The sequence below is a fragment of the Schistocerca serialis genome, chromosome 2 (assembly GCF_023864345.2).
Source record: "Schistocerca serialis cubense isolate TAMUIC-IGC-003099 chromosome 2, iqSchSeri2.2, whole genome shotgun sequence".
NCBI classification, from domain to species: domain Eukaryota; kingdom Metazoa; phylum Arthropoda; class Insecta; order Orthoptera; family Acrididae; genus Schistocerca; species Schistocerca serialis.
The window spans coordinates 133,919,904-133,947,044 of record NC_064639.1 but is presented as its reverse complement, the minus strand read 5'-3'; the positions used below and the strand labels follow the sequence as shown (position 1 = coordinate 133,947,044).

The window sequence follows — 27,141 nt, the reverse complement described above, 5'->3', positions numbered from 1 at the left end:
TTATAGTCATAAAATATGATTTTTATTATCAGTAAGAATACTGAAAGAATGACTACAAAGATTCATTCCAATGCTGGAACAGCATGCAGTGTACATGATGTATTTTAAAATTAAATCAAAAGTTGCCATTATTTCTTTACAGTAAGGTGCTACACAGTTTCTTATTCAAAACTTTCCGATAAAAATAATACATAATTGGCAAGGAACATTCCACTTCACCCCTTCAATTGTAATGCACTTCCAGCATCTCAGTAAGAATATCACAGCTTAGTTTCACATTTACAGAGTACTTCAGAATTCATTTCGCTTGGAAGATGGACAAAAGCATGCACGTTTTTGGCTGTCCAGAAAGGATTTGCATCCAAGTGTAAGTGTGCCTGTGAATAACATCTTTGCAGCTGCCTTACAAGCTGAAAGAAACAGAAATATGGATCATTACACAGTTTTTTCTTTGTTGTCTAAGTTATTTCTTTTCTATATAAATATGATGGTTTCCATAAACAAAGGAAAAATACAAAGTCAGTAACAAATCACAAAAACTAACATTAATTTACACAAAAGTTGAGTGTGTTGTTATTCGATTAGTGTAGAACATGAGACTGCCACAGCAAAACAAAACAACACCACCAGGCAACTAACTTGATCCAGTGGCATCCCAGGCATTATTTATTGAACAAACCATGATGGAGTGTAATTAGTCCACACAATTCAACTTAAGACACACTCGGTTGTGTGATTAAATGTCCATTGTACTGTTGTTAATAATCTGAGCAACCATTTCTAAGCAACCAACAATATTTGTGGGCTGCTCTGCACAACCATTACTACTCAAAAGGAATCACAACCTGATTACAAGTATACAGTGACCTGTGTTTTTATGTCTTATTTGTGCAAAGTTTTATCACATTTCATATCCAATTTTTTATCATCAAATTTTTAAAATTTTACTTGATTTACATAAACCAATGCAACAAAAAGAAACATATACCACAAATTTAATTCCAGAATTAAATACAAAATATAGTACGGTTACAAAAGATTAAAGAAAGGACAAGTATCGTTTTCAACATCATTTTTTTAACTAACTGCTGGTCACCAGAAACATAAAAGAAGAAATACACTGAAATCACTAAAGACATTACTTATTAAGTGGGGATAAGTTTTCAGAATACTGTTTGAAATTCCATCAATCCCACAAGACCTATTGTTTTTCAGAATTTTTATAACCGCATTAATTTCAGTGGAGGATGTTGGGCTACTTCCAGTTGCTTATTTTTTTGTCGAATGACATTTTTAATATATTCTCTTGATTCTTCAACTGAAGCACTTACTCTTATATTTGCTGCTATGTTTGGAAAGTGATTGTTAAAAGTACTTGCAACTTGTGAATCACGATTCACAACGTTATCATTTAGTTTAATTGTCATGGAATCCTGTCGACTAACTGGCTGTCCTGTCTCCCTTTTGACATTGTCCCATACAATTTTAATCTTACTGTCTGCATTATTTATTCCTGTCAGGGCATGCATACTTCTGGACATTTTAATGACTTTCCTTAAAATTACAGTATTTTGTGTAATATGCAAGTAATATGTGATCTTGACTTACTCTGGCCTTTACATAAATTTCCCTCTTCTCTTACACGAGATTTTAATTCCCTATTTAATCACAGCTTACTTTTTTTAACAGATCTTTTGGATAATTTTTTTAGGAAAGCAACTATCAAATACTGATACAAATTTACTATGGAATAAATTTAATTTGACATTAACATCTCTTTCAGTATGTACCTCAACCAATAACACCCCTTTTCGCTTACTCTTAAAACACTGTATCCCCTTCTCATTAATACGCCTCACTGCTTTGTATGAACCTCCTCTTGGGCATAAGGTGCCATACTGTTTGTTTCCTTTGAATGATGACAGAAATAATTTATGAAATGAAAAACTGAAACAAGAAGTTCTATGAACAAAAAATACTTGTGAGGATCAAGGTGAGGACAAGTAATCTAGATGCAGAAATCTCATACAATAAGATTACACACCTTCATCCACCACACGCCACTACACATGGTGGACTTCTTTCCCTAGGAGTATCTGATAAATGAAATTCATGAAGCTTGAATGGAGTCTGAGTGTGACTTAACTGACAAGGTAGTGAGCTTGTAAAATGATGGTGCACAGGTATCAGATATGTTAAAAGGAGCCACTTTGAACAATACCGTAACTTCATTTGTTAACTTTCACAAAGAGTTTATGTAATAGCCCCTCCTCTCCAAACTTTTGTGTGTGTCATAAACTCCAGCAGGTACTCTCATTCCTTTTATCTACTGTGTTTACTTGCCTTTAAAGCTAATGCTGTCCTCCATCTGTAAGTTGGGGTGAACAACAAAGTGTGTTACCAGGTAGAGTCCTATCGAACCCGGCCTTTAAAATAACTCACCCAGCCACTTATAGGATTTTTACAGTTTAGGGTGGACTCTGAAACATGGTGCACCTAGGCAGTTTTCACATCTAGAAATCACTGTCAAATGTGAAAGGAGCAATAAAGACAGACTGGGGAGTTTATCCCTAACCTTCTTGTTTTTAGTATCTCGCCCACTTAGTTTTATCATCCATGGGCCATTTTTATGATTGACTGTAATGGTATGGAACAAATTATTTTACAGTTGTATTATACATTCACATGTAAATATGACAACATTCTCACCATTTTAAAAGGATTTTTTTTAATAACATGTGAGTTAACAATTCCTACCTGTCACTATTTAGATAATACACACACAATCTTTTCGAGGAAAAAAAGATGTATTGTCAAATGAAAGTATGTGCCCCTACAAATGTTTATATAATAATTCATTATGTCAAGATTGACTAATAACTACAATATTCATAGTACTGGGTTTGGCAATTTATTGTTCTCTTCAAATGTGATTAATTCACTAACAGCAGTACTACACTTCAAGGTGTTCAGGCTCCATAACTTGAATTTTTATAGGTCATAATGAAGCTGTTGGTGGATTAATCTGAAGATGACCATAAATTGTCAAAACCAGTCATGTGAATATTGTAGTTATTAGGTGATTTAAACACAATAAATTATTATATGAACATAGACAGAAATTCCTCTACAGGATAGGAGTTGTCACAGAGAAACTTTTTTAATTTGTTTTCAAATTCAACTCTATTTGTCACACATTTTATATCAACTCAATTTTGGTGGCACTACTGTGCACCCTATCTTAGGTTAAAGACAACGTTGAAGTGGAATAATGAACATAATTTTTTCTTTTGGTATTGAACTATGTTCATCATTGTTCCTTTTGAACTGCAGTGGGTTATTGCAACAAATTTCATGAGGGAATAACTGTAGCGTGAAGCAGTAGTCAAAATGCTTAACTCACCAAACAGAGATCTCAATTATGATTGTGAATGACTACCACATTTTAGACCTACAACACAATTTTGGGCAATGAAAACTTTCCTTCTTAAAGATGAGTTACCCCGGGCATTATTCCATACAACATTATTGAATTAAAGTTGTTTTGGAGTTTCACAATGTATTTTTTCCAGATCAAATTCTTATCAATATGGACACTTAATTCACCATATTTATTATTTCATCACTGTGTGTGTCATATTTCTCACTGGTGAAGTACCTTTAAATGTGGAGAAATGAACATGTACGTTTCTGAAACTGTGAATAAGACCACTTGCAGAAAAATCACGCAATAACACTTTTAAGAACATAATTCACCAATTCTTTTGTGGTATATTTATGTTTAGATTGACTGCAATATTTATGCCATCAATAAAAATCTAATTCTGCTTAGTGTAAATTAGACAGAAGGGCTTTTACATACATGAGAAATAGTAGTGGATCTAAGATTGATTCTGGTACAACCCCTGCTCTCGATCCATTGGTTGGCTATACCATCAATTCCATAAAACCTTAGTTTATCAGGGGGAGGTGGGGATATTGTGATTCACACACTCAAATGCCTTAGATATGTCACAGAAAATACCAACTGGTGTATTTTTTTATTTAACACATGTAAAATTTGGTTAGTGAATGTATAAATGGCATTCTCAGTTGAGCAACTCTTCTGAGATCAGAACTATGATTCACTACGATGATATGGTTGCTCAGGCAGGATATTATTCTAGAATATATTGCTTTCTCAAAAATTTTAGAAACTGATGTCAGTAGTGAAACAGGTTGGTAACCATTGACATCTTTATCACTTTTCTTACAGAGAGGCCTAATAATGGCATACTTTAATTTCTCTCGAAAAATGCTGTAAGTTAGTGATGCATTACATAATTCAGAAAAGACAGTACTTATCAGCACCAAGCTACACTCCATCCTTTTATATTAAAGAATATTACTAAATTATTTACACCTACCTTATTAGATAATAGTCTTGTATACTGGTGTCATTTTTTAAGTATTGAGCATTATTCCCCATATTTTATACTCTATACAACATTGCTAAGTGAGGTTTCCAAACATGAATTTTTAGCCCCAATTTGACAGGTACCCTCAACAGTTCTAAGATGTTTATTGGTAGTATGTTGATACTCTTTGTATTCCATCTAAATGACCACTACTTACCTTTAACACCTTTATCTGTTATCAGTTTCTGATGTTTTTCACAAATCTTATACAAGCATCTCTTGAATTCCAAGTCACACTTCTCTTTATCTGAGCCACATGTATCATAACAGATATCATGGTCATTGCAACAATTTGTCATATCTCCCACAGGCAGATATTCATTGTCAATCTGGAAAATGTATCAATTTTTTAAAAAGAATACATCAGTAAGGCGATCTTAACTAAGGAGCAGTTAGAACACACAAGTATATAACACTGCATTTCATGTGATGTAACTGGAAGAATAGAACTCTAACAACATTATTCACAGTCAATAAATTATGTACTGGTACTGCAACACAATGTGTGCACAGAGTTTACCAATGGTGGCTAAATGGGCAAAAATTTCATACTTAAATGACTGATCTTCTATAAGGGGTGCTACTACTGTTGATAGAAACAGTAACAACAGAATACAGCATCATTAGTATTAAGTTTTTTCTACTGGGAGGAAAATATAATTGGTTGAAGGAAATTATACTACATTACACCCAGTTTTCGTTCCATCGACCCAAAAACAAGATGAGTCTTTTGGGTGTGGAACGTGCCATACAGTATGTCATAGAAAACAAAACACTGCAAAATGAGTGATGAAGGGGGGATGGTTATGGGGGGGGGCGGTCTCTTGGACTTTAGGCCAATAAGGAGCCCCTCTGAAGATGAAACTTATTAACTTGTTGTTTCAAAAACAGAATTAATATGCTATGTTTCAAGTATTAGGTTGGCACATAAGTCCACAGCATTCTGCTTTTGCATGTTGGTATTCTGTTTGCCATGGGCTTATTTATCGATTTTCATTTTTTATTTGTAGTTCACTGCAGCTATCTGAGTTTAAATACTGTCATTTTGTCATTTGGAAATAGTGGCTGGAGCTGCTCACTCTAGAAAATGGAGTGTCTAGTGGAGAAATCAGAACATTTCGAACATGTTCTGTTTGAGTTCAATAGAGGGGTGGCAGCAGTGGAATCAGCCAGAAACATTTTTACCCAGTATGGGGGTCAAAGCCATTAGACAGAGCACAGCAAGCAAATGGTTTTCTCGTCTTAAAAATCATCATTTTTATATTAGTGACTCTCCACATTCAGGAAAACTTTTGGGAATTGATGAAGATTATTTAAATGCATTAATTAAAAATGATCTACATCATTGCACTCAGGAACTGGCAAATGTGATGAACTGTAATCATTCCACCATTGTGCAACATCTGCGTACAACGGAGAAGGTTCGGAAACTGGGTGTATGGGTACCGCATGTGCTAAGCACAAAAATCTGTGGTTGCCCATATGTGATCCTCTGCTTGCCAATTATTCCTCAAGAAGAACGCTGACCATTCCTGTCCTGTATCATTACTGGTGATGAGAAATGGTGTCTTTATGGTACTATAAAGAAAAGAGAGGAATAGCTAAGCACAAACAAAGCAGCAACTCTCTGTACAAAGAGCTGCGCATATCCACAAAAGATAATGTTATGCATCTGGTGGAACAGTGATGTTGTGATGCACTACAAATTACTTCATTGAGGTGCAACCATCACAGCTGAACAGCTGACATTTATCATCAACAACTGAGATGTCCTGCAGACGCAATCTAAGAGGCATAATCCGTATCACTTCAGGTGGACGGGGGTGGGGGGGGGGGGGGGGGGGGGTACCTTCATAGTATGGGGAGTTATTGAATTTAGCATATGTTAAAATTCAGGAGTAAGTAAGAAACAAGGGTGCCTTCCTCCTCCCCCCCCCCCCTCCAAAAAAATTCCTGCCCCAAGATACAGGCCTCCAAATATGACACTGCGAACACCATTTTGAAGACATTAACATCGGAAAAACTTTTAAAATGCTGTTACCTCTGTAACAAATGGGTGTGAATTCCTAAGGGACCAAACTGCTGAGGTCATCGGTCCCTAGACTTACACACTACTTAAACTAACTTATGCTAAGAACAACACACACACCCATTCCCAAGGGAGGACTCGAACCTCCGGCAAGAGGGGTCGTGCAATCCATGACATGGCGCCTCAAACCGTACAGCCACTCCGCACGGCTTCTCCGGCACAGTTCTAGATTTTTTTTTTTTTTTTCATTTGAAAGATAAATGATTTATGATTACAATGGCATCCTCCGTTTGGACATATCTGTCAAAGATCTTTTACTGCCACCTTTTGAATTTTTATAATTTAAAGAAAAAAATTTTTTGTTTTTCAAAAAGCCAATCCAGAAAAGTTAGATTTTTTCTGTTGCTCATTACCATGTAATACTATATTTTCTGTAAAGGAGAGCTTCCACTTTTAAGTTGGACAGGTTTATTCTGAAACTCATTCTTTTTAACTTTCAAGGGTAATGTATGTCTTCACTGAAGTTTGTTTCTTACTAATTTCTTTGTTACAATGTTTATTTCTATTGTCCCTGTTACAGTTACTACTTATCACTTTCTTTGTTGCAGTTACTTCTTTTTACTTTCATTGTTGCAGATATTTCTTACACTTGTTGTAGTTTCTTGTCAGTTTCTTTGTTGTGGTTGTTCATTGCAGGTTTCTGTATTGTAGTTGTTCAGTGCTAATTTGTTTACTGAAGAGGCTTCTAAGAAATCTGAGACCATCCAGTGCGTTCTGTGTTTTCATGAGGAATTTGCCAGTTGACACAGTTGCAGTGTGTTTTGTGAAAAGGACTGTTTGAAATGTCTTCTGACTGGGACCACAGGAGAGTGAAGTTAGCTGACTAATTGCATATTCATAAAAGAGTGATATATAAGACAAACAGAAAACAGACTTTGTTCAGGTTGGGAATAAGTGTTCTCATTTGAAGACTCTGTTTCAAAACGAACATGTTTCCAGTAACGACTTTTTGTGTTCTAAATGTTTTGACAGAATAACAACAATGATAGTATCTGAACAATGTGAAGCCTCCCATGGTGCAGATTTTGCATCAATAGATGATGAATTAAATACCCTGAATCAGTCAACTACAGAGGTAGGTGTTAGTCCTGTTAAGAAACAGTGGTCAGTGAAGTTGAGTCATAAACTCTATGCATCAAGAAAGTGCAGAGAAATTATTAAAGCAGTGGATGAATAGACTACAGCAAAAATGACCACATTCTTCAAAGTAGAAATTCCATCTTCAGAAAAAAATAAACCAAAGAACTCTTCCACCTCTTGCCAGGAATTTTTCACAAATATCAACTCAGCTGTTGAATATTGCATTTCCTACAGTAAAAAGGTGCAAGTTTCAACTGTTATTCCAGAGACATTTAAAAAAAAAAAACAATTTTGAACCATATTTCTTCAGTTCAAAGTACACGGTAGACAAACCAAGAAATGTAAGGTCTGTAAAAGGAGTCTTTGGAAGACCAGATCCCTATTATGGTCATCCTGTAGAAGCAGCTCAAGTTCAAATCTTATCTGGGAGAAAAATGGAACTGTTCTCGCCAGAATGCCAACAAAAAACATTAACTGTAACAGTTGGAAGTCAAAAAGTTGTGAAAGTGAAGAAGTACATGACTTGCAGAATTAAAGAAACTTTTGCAATTTATAAGAGCAACTATACAACTTCACAATTTGGAAGATCAAAATTTTATGCACTACAACCTAAGTGGGTTGTTCCACACTCATCTAGAGATGTCTGTTTATAGGTGTACTGCAAGAATTTTGAACTTTGGTAACTTTGAAGACTTTACTGGAGCACGTGACATACGAGGAGTATTTTTTAAGTAAGTACCATTTTGAAATTAAAAAAAGACATGCTAAGATATCTCAATAATTTTATTTTTATATGAAAGTCTGTACCTTAATCTACGCACTGACGCCATTACAGTCTGATTCTTCCTTGTTTACGTTGTGTACTGAGTGTTTAAGATGTCTCCGATAATCGCGAGTCCCGCCGACTGTGAAGTACGAGCTGTTATAAAATTTCTTAGTGCTAAAGGCCTAAAAGCGATAGGTATTCATCGTGAGATCTGTGCAGTTTACGGAGAAAACATTATGAGTGATGGAATGGTAAGGAAGTTGGGAGAGCGTTTAAAGATGGCCACACAAATGTGCATGATGAACAACAGAGTGGGCGTCCTTCGGTCGTTAATGAAAGTCTGGTGCAGGAAGTGGACAACAAGGTGAGAGAAAACAGACACTCCTTGCGGGATGACTTTCCTAATGTTCCTCGTGGTGTCTTGTATGGCATTGTGACTGAGCACTTGATTTACTGAAAATTGTGCCCACGCTGGGTATCAAAAATGTTGACAGATGTGCACAAAATCAAACGTTTAGACAGTGCATTGACATTCCTTGAGTGGTACCACAACGGCGGTGATGATTTCTTAAGCCAAATTTTTACAGGCGATGAAACATGGGTGGCCTACGTCACACCAGAATCAAAGCAACAGTCCACCGAAGTTGAGCATGGGCATTGTTTTGCTGCAAGACAATGCCCATCTGCATGTGTCGAATCAGACCAAAGATCTCATCACATCTTTTTGACGGGAAACTCTAGATCATCCTCCATACAGCCCCGATCTTGTGCCCAGTGACTACCATCTGTTCCTGCACTTGAAGAAACACCTGGGCGGTCAGCGTCTTCAAGAGATATCTTAGCAATCTTTTTTTAATTTCAAAACAGTACTTACTTAAAAAACACGACTCGTATGACACCTTGGTTGGGTGTGTGAAGTCATTAGTAGTCTGCGACGTAAAGTGAGAGACTTGTGTGTTCAAGAATGTGGTAACTGCATTGGAAAGGAAGGACCGTCTTTACACACACTTGGCCTGGAAGACGTAGCAGATAACTCTGCAGAAATTACATATGCAACATGGGAGGAAAATAATCTAATTAAGAAAACTGTTGCCTTTGACAATTTCATTGACAAACTTAGTAAATGGTCAGTGAAAGCCGTAACACACCAGCATCTGAAGAAATTGCAACAACAACACATTGCAGAAGTGAAAGGGTGTGTACTGGCTGAAGAACTATGTTTAGTGCTTCACTGTGATTTTGCTCAGAAATGGTCTGTAACTCACTCACAGGAAGTACAAGGGTATCACTGGAGTAATAACCAGTTTCAATTTTTACAGGAGTGACATATTTTCAAAACAAGACCACAAATGTTGCAGTTATAAGTGATGACACAGGACATGATTCAGCCCATGTGCTAGCAATGCGCAAAATTCTGCAATTGCAAACAGTGGCAGAGAAGATCATCATTATTTCTGATGGTGTTCCTAGTCATTTTAAAAACTGTTGCCAGCTGTTTGAATTGAGTAAGTCGCTTGTGCCAACTGACTGGGTATACAGTGCTACTGGTCACGGGAAGGGGCCTTCTGATGGTGTAGGAAGCCTGCTGAAGCACCATGCTACAAAACATAATCTTTTCAGACCAAATACAGCTGCAATTCAGAATGCTGAGGATTTTACAAGAGTTGTGAAATCTTACACATCCACAGCACTCATACTTTTATCCAAAGAGTAAATTGAAGAATTCTGTGAGTAGAAAAAAGAAGAATGCTCCAAACAAACTACTTCTTTGAAAGGAATTCAGAAGACACGTTTTTGGACTCAAAGTGATAGGCAAACGCATATTGCATGCACTTTAAAGAGTAAGAAAGAAGAAATTTCCTTTGTTCGGCCAACACCTAAGAAACAACAGGATAATATTCAGATTCACAACCTGAGAAGGGGGATGTTTGTGATTTATGTGTATTACTTAATAATGTTATCTCTTGCCATACTGCAGTAGCACTATGAGCTACCATTCACACAGGATGCCATAAATTCTACAAGTGGCAAAGTTTTCAACATGGCATCAGCAGATATTTTGGGTTGGTAATAATGTTATAGTGCAAGCAAAAGTTACAGACAAGTAAAAGAAAACCAAACTCTAGGATCCAGAACTCAAAATTGTGCAGGAATAAAATAGGGCAACAAACACATACACAAAATAATACTCAAAGACAAATATTTATTTATAAACTAACAACTGTATTTTAAATATCCACTACAGATACTCCACTGTTTTAGAATTTTTTTTATATTACTTAATGTTGGTGTTTTGCATATTTCTAATTTTTGATTTTGCAACCATCACACTCGGATCTATTTCCTACACACAATCAGTAACTTATAGCAGTTGTTAGTCTCTCAAACCAAGATCTCTTTTTGTACAATTTCAGAGAGTGTGAAATTGTACCTGTGGAATGTTTTCTACATTTGTTTTTAGTAAGATAATCAAAACACAGGAAATTGAGTGGACCTTAACAGAGATTTTTCCACAAAAACTGGGACAGAATGCTTGAGTTTTGGGAAACATGGTGGTCAGCTGCATCACAATGCAGTGCTAAACGTAGAAGTGGATCATCGCGCCAGCATCTGCACATCAACGTGCATTCTGTGTGGCTATTGAAATCATGGAAGTGGTTGTATCATTTGGCGAGATAGTGTTATTCAGCTTCAGCAACTGCCCCAGAAAGTGGTGCGAAGTTCATTCAACCACTCCCCCCTCCCCTCTCCCCCTCCCCCCCCCCCCCCCTCTCTCTCTCTCTCTCTCTCTCTCTCTCTCTCTCTCTCTCTCTCTCTCTCTCTCTCACACACACACACACACACACACACACATGCACACACACACTGCAGGTGAGTGACTACCATGCAGGATAGACATGAGCTTCCAGTGCTTTAGTGTCCACCCATTAAATTCAATCACCTCCTTGGCATGTAGATTCAGATCCTTGTGACATATGATATTCAACCATCATGCTTAATGGTCAAAGCATGCACAGAATTTATGTAAATATGAAGTCAGGCCCAAGTAGGAACCCCAGGTTCACCATAATTCAATCCAGCTATTGGCAACTGAACTGCTTGAGGTGATCACTATTTGGCATAACACAAGTCGTCTGAATGCCAATCTTACACTCACAAAAAGTGTACCAAACACACAGAGGACAGACACACTATAGCCAGCCAAAAAAAATTTCAAAAATCAGTCAAAATGGTCACATCGCAAAAGACATGGATGAATCAAAAGCAACAACGGAATCAATTATCAATATTCACATTCAAGGATATCTCAAAATAATTAGCTATTACCTCAAAGCAATGAACTTTCTACATATTACCACCTGTCAATAACACAAGATTAAAAAAGTTAAGTTTGGTCAAATAGGGAATGAATGTAAAACAGTAAACAGAAATATAGTATAACTGAAAGGAAGTTGTTGATGAAAACTTTTCAGTTTATAAACCAAGGGGCTGTATTATCTTTAAGCAATCACACACACACACTCTGCAGGTGAGTGACTACCATGCAGGATAGACATGCGCTTCCAGTACTTTAGTGTCCACCCATTACATTCAATTGGCATGTAGATTCAGATCCTTGTGACATATGATATTCAACCATCATGCTTAATGGTCAAAGCATGCACAGAATTTATGTAAATAAGAAGTCAGGTCAAATCCCGTCTTCTATGATGAGGGAGTACTGTGTAGACCAATCGCATGTTTCTGGAAGAGGCTGTTCCAGTGTGTTGTGGTGGTGGTGGTGGTGGTGGTGGTGGTGGTGGTGGGGGGGGGGGGGGGGCTGTCCAGGTGCTGAGTCCTGCTGTTTGGTCAACTGCCTGCACTGTTCTCAGGTGGGAGCGCTATTGGTAAATTCGCAATAACACAAATTCTCCCATCAGGGAGGAGTGTAGGTAGTGAGGACAGAATGCAGAGGCAGCATCAGGGCTGAATGCTCAGATCATTCCACTTCACTTCCCCCAACCACCACAACCACAGGCGAAGACACACTGTAAACAATTTAAACTAAAGATGAGAAGAAAACTCAAAATGATACTTCAATACATCACTGTTCTTGGGCTGATAACACAAAAGGAGGAAAGGATGACTGGGTTTAACGTCCCATCAACATCAAGGTCATTAAAGAGGGAGCAAAAGCTCAGATTGCGTCAAGGATGAGGAAGGAAATCAGCCATGCCCTTTCAAAGGAACCATATTGGCATTTGCATGGAGCAATTTAGGGAAATAATGGAAAACCCAAACCTGGATGCTGATAACATGGGAAGATCTCATCAGCAAAATTAGCTGAGAAAGACTGCACTCCCGAAAGGGAAATAGAGTACAAAAAAGAAATACTCATACAATTTGAGGGTGAGATGTAGTGAGGGGGCAGATGGGCATAAAGAAAGAGGGAGGATGTGGGGAGAAATAAACACAAAACAGTAAAGAAGAAAAGAGACAGTATAGAATGGAAGTGTGACTGCAAATGAGTTTTGAGAAAAATAGGGAAAAGTAATGTTAGGCATCAAATGCCCATTTTCAGCAGTCACAGTGGACAGGAAAATAGTGCCTGGTTATAACAAAAAAAGGCTCTTTTTCTTGATCAGTTTTAAAGGATGATGCAGAGAATTGAGGAATAAAGCCCTACTCTGCAAACAGACTCTCACCATGATAGGAGCATTGTGGTGTTAGCAAGACTCCCTCTCAAACTGCAGCCACTACTCCTCTGCTTTATACTTCTACCACATTTATACACTGAAATTTCAATAATGATACTGCTACAAACTGCATATCAGCAAAATTAAACACAGCATTCAACAATGGCTACATAAGTACTACTGCACACAGTGCTGATGCTAAGGTTCGCAGTAAGAGAAAAAAAAAAGTCTGAAGTCATCTTATTTCTAGAGATTTAGAATTAGGGAGCCAACCACCGCTGAAAGTGCACAGAGAACCACATGTCAAATGATTACACAGACACATATACCCACACTATAATGTTATATGAGGGATGTTCAATAAGTAATGCAACACTTTTTTTTCTTTTTTTCTGAAATCAGGTCAGTTTTATTCATCATTCGAATACACCATATTTTTCTGCAATGTTCTGGCTATAAAACCCTATTTATCAACATAATCTCCATTCAAAGCATCAGCCTGAGGCCACCTTATTGGGAGGGACTATGCCTGCAGGGTACCACTCTGCTGGTCGACATTGGAGTTCACATCTTGCTGCATCAATAAACTCCTCATCATCCAGACACTGCTTCCTGTGGAGGGTATCTTTTATTGGGTCAAACAGATGGAAGTTGGAAAGTGCAAGATTCAGGCTGTCAGGTGGATGAGGAAGAGCAGTCCAATGAAGTTTTGTGAGTTCTTCGCGGGTGCGCAGACTTGCGTGAGGCCTTGCACTGACATGAAGAAGGAGAACTTTGTTTGCATTTTTGTGGTGACAAACATGCTGAAGTCACATCTTCAATTTCCTGTGGGTAGCACAATAAACACACTTCAGAGTTGATCTTCGCATCATGATGGAGGACTCAAACAGATTAACCCCTTCAGTGACCCAGAAGACTATAGCCATGACTTTACCAGCTGAGTGTGCAGCTTTGAACTTTTTCTTTGGAGGAGATGTGGTGTGGTGCCTTTCTGTGGATTGCCGATTTGTTTCCAGTTTGAAATGATGAACTCATGTTTCATTGCATGTGATGATGTTTGACAAAGAAGTGTCACGATCAGCCTTGTAATGCACCACAAACAGTTCTGTACAGATGGTCCTTCATTGATCTTTCTGGTCTTCTGTTAGGCAGCACTGAACCCAGCTGGCACACACCTTCGAGTATCCCAACAGGTGAAAGAGTGTGTCAGCACTACCAACAGAGATCTCCAGTTGTGCAGTGATCACCTCAAATGAGTGTGTTTGCATGTTTCAACACTGCAAGAATCACAGCCGTGTGCAGCCAGCCAGCACACGGGAGATCGGACAGGTCTGCACGACCTTTCCGCAATAATGACAGACGCCTCACCCAGTGACTCACAATGCTTTTGTTCATGCCAGGTCTCCATAGACATATTGCAAGTGCCTATGAATATCTGCAGGGCTCTGGTTTTCCACCAAAATAAACTCAATGACTTGGAATGCACCTCCGTTACAGACTCCATTTTGTAGTCTATACTGCTGTCACTTATCAGAACTTCATGACACTACAGGGGCTGAAGCAGTAATATTCCATATCTCCCCACAACAATTCCACATTTTTCTTCTCCAGCCAAAATTGGCCGAGGAAAAAAATGTGTTGTATTACCTATTGAACACCAGTCTTAGATATTGCAAACGCATTCTGCCTGACAACTTGCTTAAGATTGTGTGAGTGCAAAATGTTTTTAGATGACATATGCATGTTGTTAGTGGCAAGTTCTGAATTTTTTGAACTAGAATAGTGGAGAAATTGCAAAGGTATGATGGGTAGAGGTTTTGTGGCCTCCTAGTTCCTAGTGGATGTACATAGTAGACTAATTTTAGAAGATATGAAAAGCATTTGCGAACCTGTGGGCTTCGTTTCATGCTAGACTGGTGAAATTCAACAGAGATAGAGTGAGGAATCAAATGATAACAGAGAATACATCAAATGTGACTGCCAATTAATCATAACCTCCTACAAGAATTTCATTTTCCTGAAATGTCAGCCATATTATGAGACTTTTGCATCAACTCAGCCATTCACACATTTTCAAAACAAAATATTGTGATTAATTAATAATTACTAAAGAAAAAGACAATAAGAAATTAAAATAAAAAAAATCATTGGCACTTACTTTCAATCCTTGTGAACCACATCCATCACTTGATGGTGTATGATATTTATTTTTCTTAGGCTTCTCCCCTGGAACATAAATTAAAAAATTAATTTATTTGCCAAAGACATAAAATAAGTATTACATCTGGCACTAATTTCAACTTGTGACATCGTTCGTCTAAGCCTCATGCCTCAGTAGTGTGTTTACATTTTGCGGCGTGCAGTTGGTGCTGTAGCAATTGTAAAGCTAAGTACTGACAAAGTTATTTGTGCACTGTTATACAGTTATTAAATTTAATAGTTTTCCAGAGTTGCAGGGTGCTGTTTGTGGTGAAATAACGATTTAATAAACTTTTGGAAACGTTAGCTCGCTGTGTTTTTTAGAGTTTTCTGTGCGTTGAACTCGTTTACTAAATTTCGTGCTTTAGGTTTCAGCTGATGTTTCTTATTTTTTCTAGTGAAATATTTCAGCAAAATTTTCATTCAATGTTTTTACTTCGTTGGATGTTCCAGTGGCCACTTGAATTTTTGGTTTTAGCTAATAATTTTGTTAAGTTTTGCTGGTATTGGTATTAGCTGTGGTGTAGTAGTATTAATACAAGCAGTTGCTTTCTTAGTAGACAGAGAATTTCGAGACCGCTACTGTTAGTTCTGCTGGTGTAATTGAACTTAGGTAATGTAGGGATATAGTTTTTTTAAGTAACTGTAAAATTGTACCATGAGTGAGAAGTGTGCAATCTGTCCTAGGTTTTTGAGTAGTGGGTTACGGTGTGGGATTTGTTCAAAGTATTTTCAGTGTGGGGAATGCAGTGGGGAAGCCAGTGGGTATTCTAGTGACATCCTCTCCTGGGAATTAAGAATCTGTAGTAGAAATAAGTTGATAGAGGAGCAGGAGTGTAAGGTATGTGCCCTTCAGGTGCAGTTACAAGATACAAAGGAGGAACTAGATAGGTTGAGGAGGGTGAAGGGTGGTGGGGAATGGGAACTGGCAGTTGGCAAGAAGGCAGCTAGGAGGAGGAGGTATTCAGACAGTTATACTTTGCGTATATGCAGTAGATTTGACCAACTGTCAGATCTGAGTGGAGTGGAGCCTCTTGCAGCCGTAGGTGTAGGGAACATGCAGCAGTCCTCAGCAGTTAGGAGGCCTAGGTCAGTTGCAAAGTCTAACAGAAAGAAGGAGGTTCTGCTGCTAGGTAGTTCGCACGGTAGAGATGTGGGCTAGCCATTGCAGGAAGTGTTGGGAAGTGAGTACCACGTCACCAGCATCATGAAGCCTAGTGCAGGGTTTGCTCAGGTGACTGACAGCATAGAGGAGTTATGTAGGAATTTTACGAATGAGGATCAGGTAGTGATAGTGGGTGGAGCAGGGAAAAAGTCTTGTTAGGGACGGAGTATATGATGTAAGTGGTGACCTGGTAAAGATACCTACTCAAACTGGTGGCACTAATGTGCATTTCGTGGAGCTGTTCCAGCATCATAATCAGACTTGTCTTAATGTGGCTGTTAGGCACGTTAACGTGGGGCTGGAGAGGATACTGATGGTAGAGGGCATGGGTCACATTTCAGCGGTGCGAGTTGGGTCTATCAGCAGATTGGGTTTCACTAGGCATGGCCTGCACCTCAACAGGTATGGGAAGGGGAGATTGGCAAAGCTTATTGGCAATGGTGTAGTGGGTGGTCATGGGATCACTCATGGAAAAATTCCTGTAGTAGCTGGTGTTAGAGCTGCACCTTTTTCTAGACTGGAGTCAGCTGATACGTATACCTGCTTAAAGGAAGTCCCTCTAACTAAGGGCTCACCTTCAGAGGACATCATGTTTCCAAGTGGAGAAGGAATTAGCATTTTTCATCAAAATATAAGAGCTATTAGAGATAAAGTTAGTGAACTGCTTATAGATGTTGACTCTGAAATTATTGGTATGTTGGAGTAGCACCTAAATAATTTGACAATTCAGAGGCTTCCTTTACCAGGATACAGATTAGCTGGCTGTTTTTCAAGGAGTTCCCTGCAGTGTGGGGAAGTGGCTATGTACTTAAAAAACAGTATTCATTTGAGTCCACACACGTATCATGACACTGCATTGAGCAGATATTTGAATGTTGTGCAGGAGGACTTTAGTGAAACTAAACTTCAAATTGTTGTTGTTTACAGGTCTCCTAACTCTGACTTCAAAGCATTTCTGCTCAAGGTACAGAGAGTTCGTGATTCACTTTGTAGGAAGTACCAGAAATTAGTTATATGTGGTGACTTCAATATAAATTTTGTATATGATGCTGCAAGAAAAAGGATGTTGGTAGATCTCCTAAATTCATATGATCTGATGCAGACACCGTTTTTTTTTTTTTTTTTTTAACTAGGGTGCAAGGGAACAGTAGCACAGACATAGACAATATTTTTATTCATTCTTCATTACTAGATGGGCATTCTGTTAGTAAAAGGGTGAATGGTCTTTCAGACCATGATACACAAATTTTAACATTACAAGGCTTTTGTACTCAAACAAATGTCACATATAATTACAAACTATGTAGGAAATTTAAACCTACAGCAATATAGTGTTTTTTAAACCTTGTCAAGGAACAAGAGTGACAGGATGATTAAAGTGCCAATAACATAGATGATACATATAATGCTTTCCTTAACACTTCTCATGCTCATTGAGAGTTGCTTTCCATTAGAATGTTCTAAATGGGGTACTAGCAGTAATAGGCAGCCCGGGTGGCTGACTCGTGAGGTAAGGATATCATGCAGGACAAAGTGCGAACTATATCAAAATGTTAGAAGTAGTCACAATCAAGCTACAGCAGCCCATTACAAACAGTATGTAAGGTGCTTAAAAATTTTATTAGGAAGGCAAAGAGTATATGGTATGCAAATAGAATAGCTAATTCACATGATAAAATTAAAACCATATGGTCTGTTGTGAAGGAAGTGTCTGGTCAGCCACAAGGTCGACGATATAGTCAGTTCGTAGTAAAAATATTTCTGTTACTGATACATCAGATATATGTACAGTATTTAACAATAACTTTCTGAGCATTGCTGGTGAATTAAATAAAAGTTTAGTTTTTACAGGGAATCTCATAAATTTCTTGGCAAATGCCTTTCTGAGATTGATGTCTGAAATACTCCTCTGCGACACAGACAAGAGGGAGATTGAGTCAATAATTAAATTACTGAAGACTAAGGACTCTCATGGTTATGATGGAGTCTCTAGTAGAATATTAAAGTACTGTGCTGCACATGTTAGCCCTGTATTTAGCCATATTTGTAATTTTTCCTTTAGGAATGGTCAGTTTCCTGAGCGATTAAAGTACTCAGTAGTAAAGCCGCTTTATAAAAAGGGAGAAAGGGATAATGTAGTTAATTTTAGACCATTTCTATGCCATCAGTGTTTGCAAAAGTTATCGAAAAGGCTGTGTATGTAAGGTTAATTGATCATTTCATATCACACAATTTGCTATCAAATGTACAGCTCAGCTTTAGAAGTTGTTTTAACAACTGAAAATGTTGTATTCTCTTTTCTCTGTGAGGTACTGGATAGGTTAAACAAAAGGTTTCAATCGCTAGGCATATTTTTTGATTTAACTAAGGCATTTGATCACAAAATATTGCTCCAGAAGTTGGACCATATTGGAATATGGACAGTAGCTCACAATTGGTTCACCTCTTACAAACAGCAAAAGGTCGTTACTCACAATGTTGAAAACGGCTGTGATGTGGGGTCTCAGTGGGGTACAGTCAAGTGGGGGGATGCCCCAGGGATCAATGTTGGGGGTCACTCCTGTTCTTTATCTGTATAAATGATATGCCCTCTAGTATTATGGGTAACTCTAAAATATTTCTGTTTGCTGATGACACTAGCTTGGTAGTAAATGATGTTGTGTGCAACACTGGCTCAGTTTCAAATAGTACATTACATGACCTAACTTCATGGCTTGTAGAAAATAAACTAATGCTAAATCACAGTAAGACTCAGTTTTTACATTTTCTAACACACAATTCAACAAAACATGGTGTTTTAATTTCACAGAATGGGTATATGATTAGTGAAACTGAACAGTTCAAATTTTTAGGTGTTCAGATAGTAAACTGTTGTGGAAACTCCACATTCAGGGTGTTGTTCAAAGACTTAATGCTGCCATTTTTACTATTCGAACGGTATCTGAAGTGAGTGAATGCGACAGGAAAATTAGTCTACTTTGTTTATTTTCATTTGCTTATGTCATATGGTATTATACTTTGGGGTAATTCTTTCCATTCTAAAAGGATATTTTTGGCTCAGAAATGGGTGGCTCGGGCAATAAGTAGTGTAAGTTCACGAACCTCTTGTGGACCCCTGTTCATGAGGCTGGGTATTTTGACATTGGCCTCTCAATACATATATTCCTTATTAACATTTCTTGTTAACAATATTAGCTTATTCCCAAGAATACGCAGCTTTCACTCAGTTAATACTCATCAGAAATCAAACCTGCAGTTAGATCGGACTTCTTTAACTCTTGTGCAGAAAAGTGTGCAGTATACTGCTGCATCCATTTTCAATAAGCTACCACTAGGATTTAAGAAAAATCTCAGCAGTAATCCAAGCGCTCTCAAATCGAAACTGAAGTATTTCCTCATGGTCACTCCTCCTATTCTGTCCTTGAAAAAATTAAGCTGGTTCTTGTTGTATTGTTAATTGCGTTTACTTAAACTTATGGGTTGACTTTATTTGGGTTCATAAATATTTTATTTTTATCTGTTATTACTTTTATGTTGTAATTTAATGTAATGACACATTCCATGACCTCGGAAATTTGCTCCTCAATTTGGTCCTACAGAACGTGACGAGTAAATTAATAATTAAAGCTAACTCAGAGCAGCAAATTGATTTTTAGATTAGTTGAGGTCATTGAAACTGTTGGCTTTAAATGCCAATCATAAGAGTCCTAAGAGACAATCAATCTCATTCCGTATAGTGTAATTTGCTGTGCATATTCAAGTTCAGTTGGTTGGTTGCCTCACAGAAGGAGCAAGTTGATTCATTAGATCACTGGCTCAGTAAGGGTAATAAGTTGTGCACCAGCTAAGTTTTCACTCTGCAGCTTATCTGAAAATGTTTCACCCTTATTAGTCTAGAGATTTACAAATAGTAAGAACGAGGAAAAAATATGTTTGAATCAATCTCTACACTTGTGAAAGTGTAATGCTTTCTTGACATACGAATGGCATAGCACGGAAACCTATAGGACTTGGGATCAGTTATGCCGGAAAATATTTCAATTTGTCTGATTGTTTCCTCATAGGTTTTAGTCCACAAACGGGATAGGAATGCAGTCTCCAACAAAGCCATTTCAATAAAATGTATTTTGTTCTCTATGTCATTAGCACATCTGAAGCATACTGAATGTCTTAGTGACTGATGTTTCAGACAACGAAACAAGAGCTTGTTGTCTCTGCAATACCTTGGAAAAAACATAAAATGTTTGTAGGGGAGTGCCACTCTTACTTGTGGAAACATGTTTCAGTAGTAAATACCAAATCTTTCCCCTTTTTCTTCAGTGCACTTCTGCTTATAAGTGGAAAAACACTACAGAATGGCTTTATTAACAAATTGTTTTGTTGACCAGAATCCTGTTTGCAAATTTGGGCAGACTGCCTTCCTCTTTTGGCATCTGACAATTACAAATGTTCATCTTTACAGACTTTATGAGAAGAAACTGTCATCTCCTGGCATACTTCCTATCAAAGATTGGAAAAATACAGCTACTTCCCAAATTTTCACATAAAATGGTAATATTCTAGGTTCTCTACTCACCACCTGTCATTTGGCTCATGATATATTCAATTTTTTCTCACAAACCTATTCTCTTATCTCATCAGAGGAATAAAAAAAAGAGATATTCAAAACATCAGATCTGCAACTCGATAGGACATGCCAGAAAATTACGTATATTTCACAAATAAAAATCATTATTTTCCACTGATCTGCACATGGTCCAAGAGCTAGCAACTACTATCAAGTAGATTAGCGATCTATCTCATATTCTCCCAGGTTTCAAGATAGGTGGACAATGGGCTACATCAGAAACTCTGACCCAGAACTCTCCTCATTCTCAGCTACACAATTCATGTCACATACTGGTACTGAATCTTTTACGGACTGCATTAAGTGTCATTAACAGCTGAGTGGAAGGACTGCAACTGCATAAACGTTTGAGAACAGTACTGTTAATACACACATTGACCACCTATACTTTTGCCACTGTCAACTGAATCATTCTCTCCATCTGAATGGCTTGGCTATTAATTTTCAGGTCTTTTTCTCCTTGTCATATTAAAAAGTAAAGCTGTCACCAACTGAAAGGTTGGTTGAACATGTTAGAGCTTTACTAAGCATTGTCCTGTTGGTGCTATGCCATTGCCTTCTGAACTTCGAACTGATTTACCCAGTCAGTTATATGGGAACCTACAGTTTAACATGGATTGCGAACCACGGTGCAACAAGACGTTTTTCACATTGACAAGCATTGTTAGAGGTGAAAGGGTGATAAGTGACAAATAAAAATCCTCGGACTGACTTGGGATTAAACCCAAGACTTTTTGATCCTCTAAGCTGGCACTTTACCATCAACAAGGGAGCTGTACGAAATTCCCCTCACAGATTTGATTCATATTGGTACGGTGTGTTGGGCATGATTAGGTCTTCAACATGTTTAAGGAAGATGCAATTCTCAACTGTTTTTGAGGTGATAAAGTTTGAAATACTTTGTAGGGTCACTAGTATTCAAGGACTCTGCGGCTGAGCGAGTAAGCGCTTAGCTTCATAAGCACAATGTCGCTTGATCGAATCCCACTGCTGCTACTCTTTTCTTTTTATTATTATTATAAGCTGTTTGCGCCAGCATCTGGTGAATGGCACAGAACTGTGTGAGGACTGAGAGCTATTTATGGATTTCAACCATGTTTGTTTTGCAACAGACACACCGTAAAACCATGCACATAGGAAACTCCAGCATTCACTACATGTACAATATATAACAATAATTACTGTTTTCCATGTTTCTATGATTAGTATAATCCTGATTCATGTATCACTTTACAGGTTATATATTATACTTCTCACAAATAAAGATACAATAATATATATAAAATGACTACCAATATGCTTATGAAAAAAAATTATCTTCCTTTTTTTTCTGGACAAAGACTAGGAAAATAATACTTGAATCATTAAATATTAATAATTTGCACTGTCATAATAAATTTCTTATTAGAATTATGCCAAAATTTAAAAAAAGGGTATCAGTAGCAAGAGTCTATCCAGACACCTCGCAGTTATGAAACTAGAAGTTTACTAACTCGGCTGTGCACTCCCTGAACACAGGTGACCCTACAAAGCACAGTTGCAGCTTCATAAAGTCTTAGTTGTGCCCTACACACCATGCCTATATGAATCAAATTAGTGAAGAGAAGCTCATATGGCCTCCTTGTGAGCCACCAAGCTACACTTTTACTGTATTAGGAATGGGTAATAAGTTTTAATATATTATGTCACAACTATGATTATTTGCACAGCAGAGTTATGACATACAGACAAGAAGTGGCTCGAATTTAGCATTAAATAAAGGACAGCAAATTAATGAACAAAAATGAGAATTGTCAACTATACACCTATAACCACCCGATGCAAGACTTCACAAACAACCCACAGTCATGAGTGGGTGCATTTGTGTGTGAATGGGCACTAGATCAGAAGAAGAATGGAAGCTTTCAAGATAATAATATTCCCTGTACCATTATGTACGTCTGTGCACCGCATGTAAATCGGTTCTGAATGAGTGGATACATCTCCTCGTTTGTTTCCATCCTGTAATATCCGTTATCAGAATACTATATTAAGCTGTGTCACTGTCTGTTTACTCTTACTATAGGAATCCTTATCAGTGGACTCTTGGTTCTTTTATATATTTGTCTGATACTGAATGCCAAAAATACATCTTCGTGAATCGTGACTTCATTTCTTTCAATGGAATCCCAAATACATTTATGTTCTACTGGAAATGGAAGACGTAAATTATGATATTAAAACTGACACATTACAATATCAAAAATTTAATGTGTAGTGTGGCTTCAGTAGACAGAGACTGTGGTCATTGTACGAGTTGCATTTGCGCGTGTGTGAGGGGGTGGAAGGGGGAGGAGGGGGGGGGGGGGGGGGGGGAAGAGGTGTCTGCCACTAATTTTTGCATATCTGCAACTCAGCACCTCCATCATTGAAATCAGTAGTGATGTTATACCGTTTTGTGGTTTGTTGTCCTCTCATTTCACCACATCGCACACAGACTTAAGCCTTTTGTTGAAATTACTGATTTCTGATATAATGTGCATGTTCTATCATTTTTATGAGTTTTATTAATAGTTTTGTGTAGTTTTTGGAATGTGCAACTGCTGCAGGATCTTTACTTGTTCTCGCCAACAGATACCTTTTCCGTTTACGAGATATTTCAATCCTTCTAGTGATCCATAGTTTCTGACATGACTTTTAATGTCCTTTATCATTAGCTTACACAAAAAGCTATTTCCAAACAACAATACGAATTCAACATAGAATACATTAAATTTTACATTAGCACTTTGTTCCTTACAAGCTTCATCATAGGATACCTCTAGCAACTTTTACTAAAACATCTCTCCTGGAGTCATTTATATTGAGGAGTATCTGTACTGTAAAGCACTATCTTATTTACCCTAACTGTGCACCATGATCACAGATGGCATTCATTACTTGGTGTATAGTTATTTTCTTGCTTTAAGCTTCATGAAAGAGAACATTCTCAGTGAGAGTTCTAATGTCATTACCCACTCATGTTTAAAATTTAATTACCTAGATCCAAATAAGGTTTCCAGATCAAAAACATCAGATTATGTAAAGAAACTTTCATTGAACATATACTGACTTTTGCAGCAAATACGGAACTAATTTCACGCTCATAGAAAATTTGAAAATTTTTGTTAGCATTGTCAGAAATTTCTTTTTCTGTATAAGCATAGAAACTCAGGCAACCATAATATGCTCTGCATCAATTAACCGCATTAGACTAATGCAGCATGATGATACACACACACACACACACACACACACACACACACACACACACACAATAGGCAAACCATGATCCGGACCTTTGGAACACACCATTCTTACCATTTAGCCCTACTGCAAACCATTTTCACTTGCACAACATGCAGAATGTTTTCTGTCTTCAACTGGTTGAAGTGGGAAAATACAGTACACACTTGCATACTAACAACTCGAACAGTGCAAAACAAATTGCTTGAAATTTTGGTACAGCATTTTTTCTTAACTGGTAGAGATACACAAGCTGTGACTGTATTTCTACTGCAGAAAAGGAAGATTTGAATTTAATGTACAGTCAAGGGCAAGCCCATTAGAGGCAGAGCACAGACTCAGACCGTGGGAGGTAAGAAATCAGGCATGTCCTTTCCAAATGCAGCCATCCCGGCATTTGTGTTTAGTAATTTAAGAAAACTGTGTGAAATCTAAATTGTGTGACAAGGATGCATTTCAAAGCTGGTCCTTCCAAATGTGAGTCCAGTACCTTTACAGATTGTGTCACACTGCTTAGCGAAACATATGATGGAAATAAAAACAGTGTTCTAAGCTGGCCCATGAAAGGATACACAGAACAATGAGGTAGCATGAAGACTTACCAGTACAACTGGAAAAGACTAGACAAGAGTCACTGTTTTTGTCAGTGAAAGTTACATTTTTAGCAAACTTGCAAAAGACATTTCATGGAATATGTTTGTGTTCATGCCAATAAAAGGTTGATTACAAATAACCCTCCTTCAGTTGCACAGTGCGCCAGTTAATTTCTCTTCAAAATGTTTTTAATGTGAACTTTACCAAATACAATGACATTTGTACAACTGATGTAATAAAGCATTGGTGATCAATAATGGAATCTAATAATACATCTAGTCGGGTTCATGAAGATAAAATTAGTTGCCAAGAAAGACAGAATTCAATAGAAGAGCCCTTAGGAAATCTATTTCACTTATGAAGGAGGCAGCTCATGTGAGAATGCGGTGAAATCTTCTTTTAGTAAATAATCTCTCTCTCATTGTGAGTGTTCCAATTTGCTGCGCAATCGACAGTATCATGAACGTGATTCAAAATTGAGTGTAACCATTTAAAATAGAAAAGGCTCACTTTGAACTATATTCTATACTACACAAATTGTAACACACCCCCTGGACATGAGAAGAGACACGTTTCTTCGATCGCGGCATCGAAGACGTCGTGCAGGTTCTTCACTTGTTTCACCCATGTTATTGCATTCTTAAGAAAGCTTCCGAAAACACTTTCTGCTGCTATTACTGCATCTCTCAAGTTTGTGATTATTTCTGCTCCATACCCACTAAAGGCATAGCCCAGAAATGTTAATGCATAAATGAACACCCTTGTTTTATTAATCTCCATTACAATAACAGCAACCACATATCATCAATCAACTGACTCATTCATATTCATATTTGGGTAATCAGCTCATCACACTTCAGGACATAACACTGCCGCTACTGAGTCACAGGTATACAGTCAACATTCCGCAACAATAACAACTGCGTTAAAAGTGTACATCACTCAAATCTTGCGCAGAAGTATGACATATGAATCGAAGCGACCACAGAAGTCGATAGCAGTCGACCCAATCAGCCATAGGCCCGTCCACACGTTACGATCTGTCTGCGCAAATGTCTACACACATCACATATGCGCAGACAGATCGTTGCGTGTGGACAGAAGATTTGCACCAACCTGAGGTGTATGCAAACCTGGAAGTTGGAGTTGGAGGTTTGAGCGAAACTTCTCAAATCTGTGGGTTCAAACCACATCTGCGCAGACAAGCTGGAGCGTATGGACAGGAGATCGCCGCAAATCTGGCGCGAAACAGCTGTTTGCTCAGTCTAGTGTTTGTGTGCACAGGGCATTAAATTGGCTGATACTCGTCAGTGTTCTCGAGAGTTTGTAAGTGAATTCATTGAAATATGTAGAAACCACCCATGTTTGTGGAAGATTAAAAGTAAAGAATATAGTGACCGAGACAAAAAGACTGCAGTAGAGGTGGGCAAACTGAAACACGTAAATGTTTCGAAACAAATGAAACAGTACAATGTAATGTTTCGATACGGTGTTTCGAAACAGTGAAACAGTTTGTTTTGTAATCTAATAAACCTACACATTTTATCATCTTGAATGTCTACTGTATAAGTATGTCCATACAAACACAAATGAGGTACGAGAGCGCTAATCATATCGCAGAAAGTATGAAACTATCACTTAGGCGTCTTGGCAGTTTCGTATTTCCTGCAGCAAATGCGCTGCTTTTGTGTCATGTGACTTTCATACTTTTCAATTGGCTGAGGAAAGCCTTAGCTGAAGACAGAAGAACCACCACGAACGGAACTGGAGGTGGGAGCAAACTGCAGAAACAACAGATATGCTACTGGGATTCCCACATTCCATAAGTATGGCTAATATACCCATCCTGCTAATTTCCATGCACACAAAGGGAATCATTGTGGATAATAGACACAGTGACTATAGACTTACAAATAACGCCAAATAATTCGAATAAATAACAAAATATAACAGAAAATAAATTGTGTTTCAAGGTGTTTCGAACCGTTACTATGAATTTACGATGCTTCCCGTTCACCATTACACTATCAGTGATATGTCAAACAGATTGCTTGCAATTATACCTACATCAAATTTATGTACATGTCTAATAACTGTCACTCTACGTCTTTTTTTATTTAAAATGTTGTAGTCTTACTTGCGTTTCTTAATATGATTACTGTACATGAACAGAGAAGCGTATGTTATAAAAAAAGTGTAATTTAACTGAATGATTTTCACATAT

At 37.7% G+C, this 27,141-nt stretch overlaps 1 protein-coding gene across 1 annotated transcript; it reads right to left on the bottom strand.

Annotated features, from left to right (window-relative positions):
- Positions 1-25,765, bottom strand: LOC126455464 (group XIIA secretory phospholipase A2). The gene is made up of 4 exons (XM_050091216.1): positions 25,466-25,765; positions 15,227-15,294; positions 4,615-4,786; positions 1-410 (listed from the first exon to the last, which is right to left on the bottom strand). Exons 1-4 carry the CDS (start codon positions 25,695-25,697, stop codon positions 292-294), a joined length of 591 nt encoding a protein of 196 aa, XP_049947173.1. The 5' UTR covers positions 25,698-25,765; the 3' UTR covers positions 1-291.
- Between the last annotated feature and the right edge of the window lie 1,376 nt (positions 25,766-27,141).

Excerpts from the sequence above, each read along its gene's own strand:
- LOC126455464 (XM_050091216.1), bottom strand. The coding sequence starts at position 25,697 with ATGGAGATTAATAAAACAAGGGTGTTCATTTATGCATTAACATTTCTG. Across the intron at positions 15,295-25,465 it reads TCTCTTCTCATGTCCAGGGG|GGGAGAAGCCTAAGAAAAAT; the intron begins GTGTGTTACAAT and ends TTTATGTTCCAG. Across the intron at positions 4,787-15,226 it reads GTGGTTCACAAGGATTGAAA|ATTGACAATGAATATCTGCC; the intron begins GTAAGTGCCAAT and ends TACATTTTCCAG.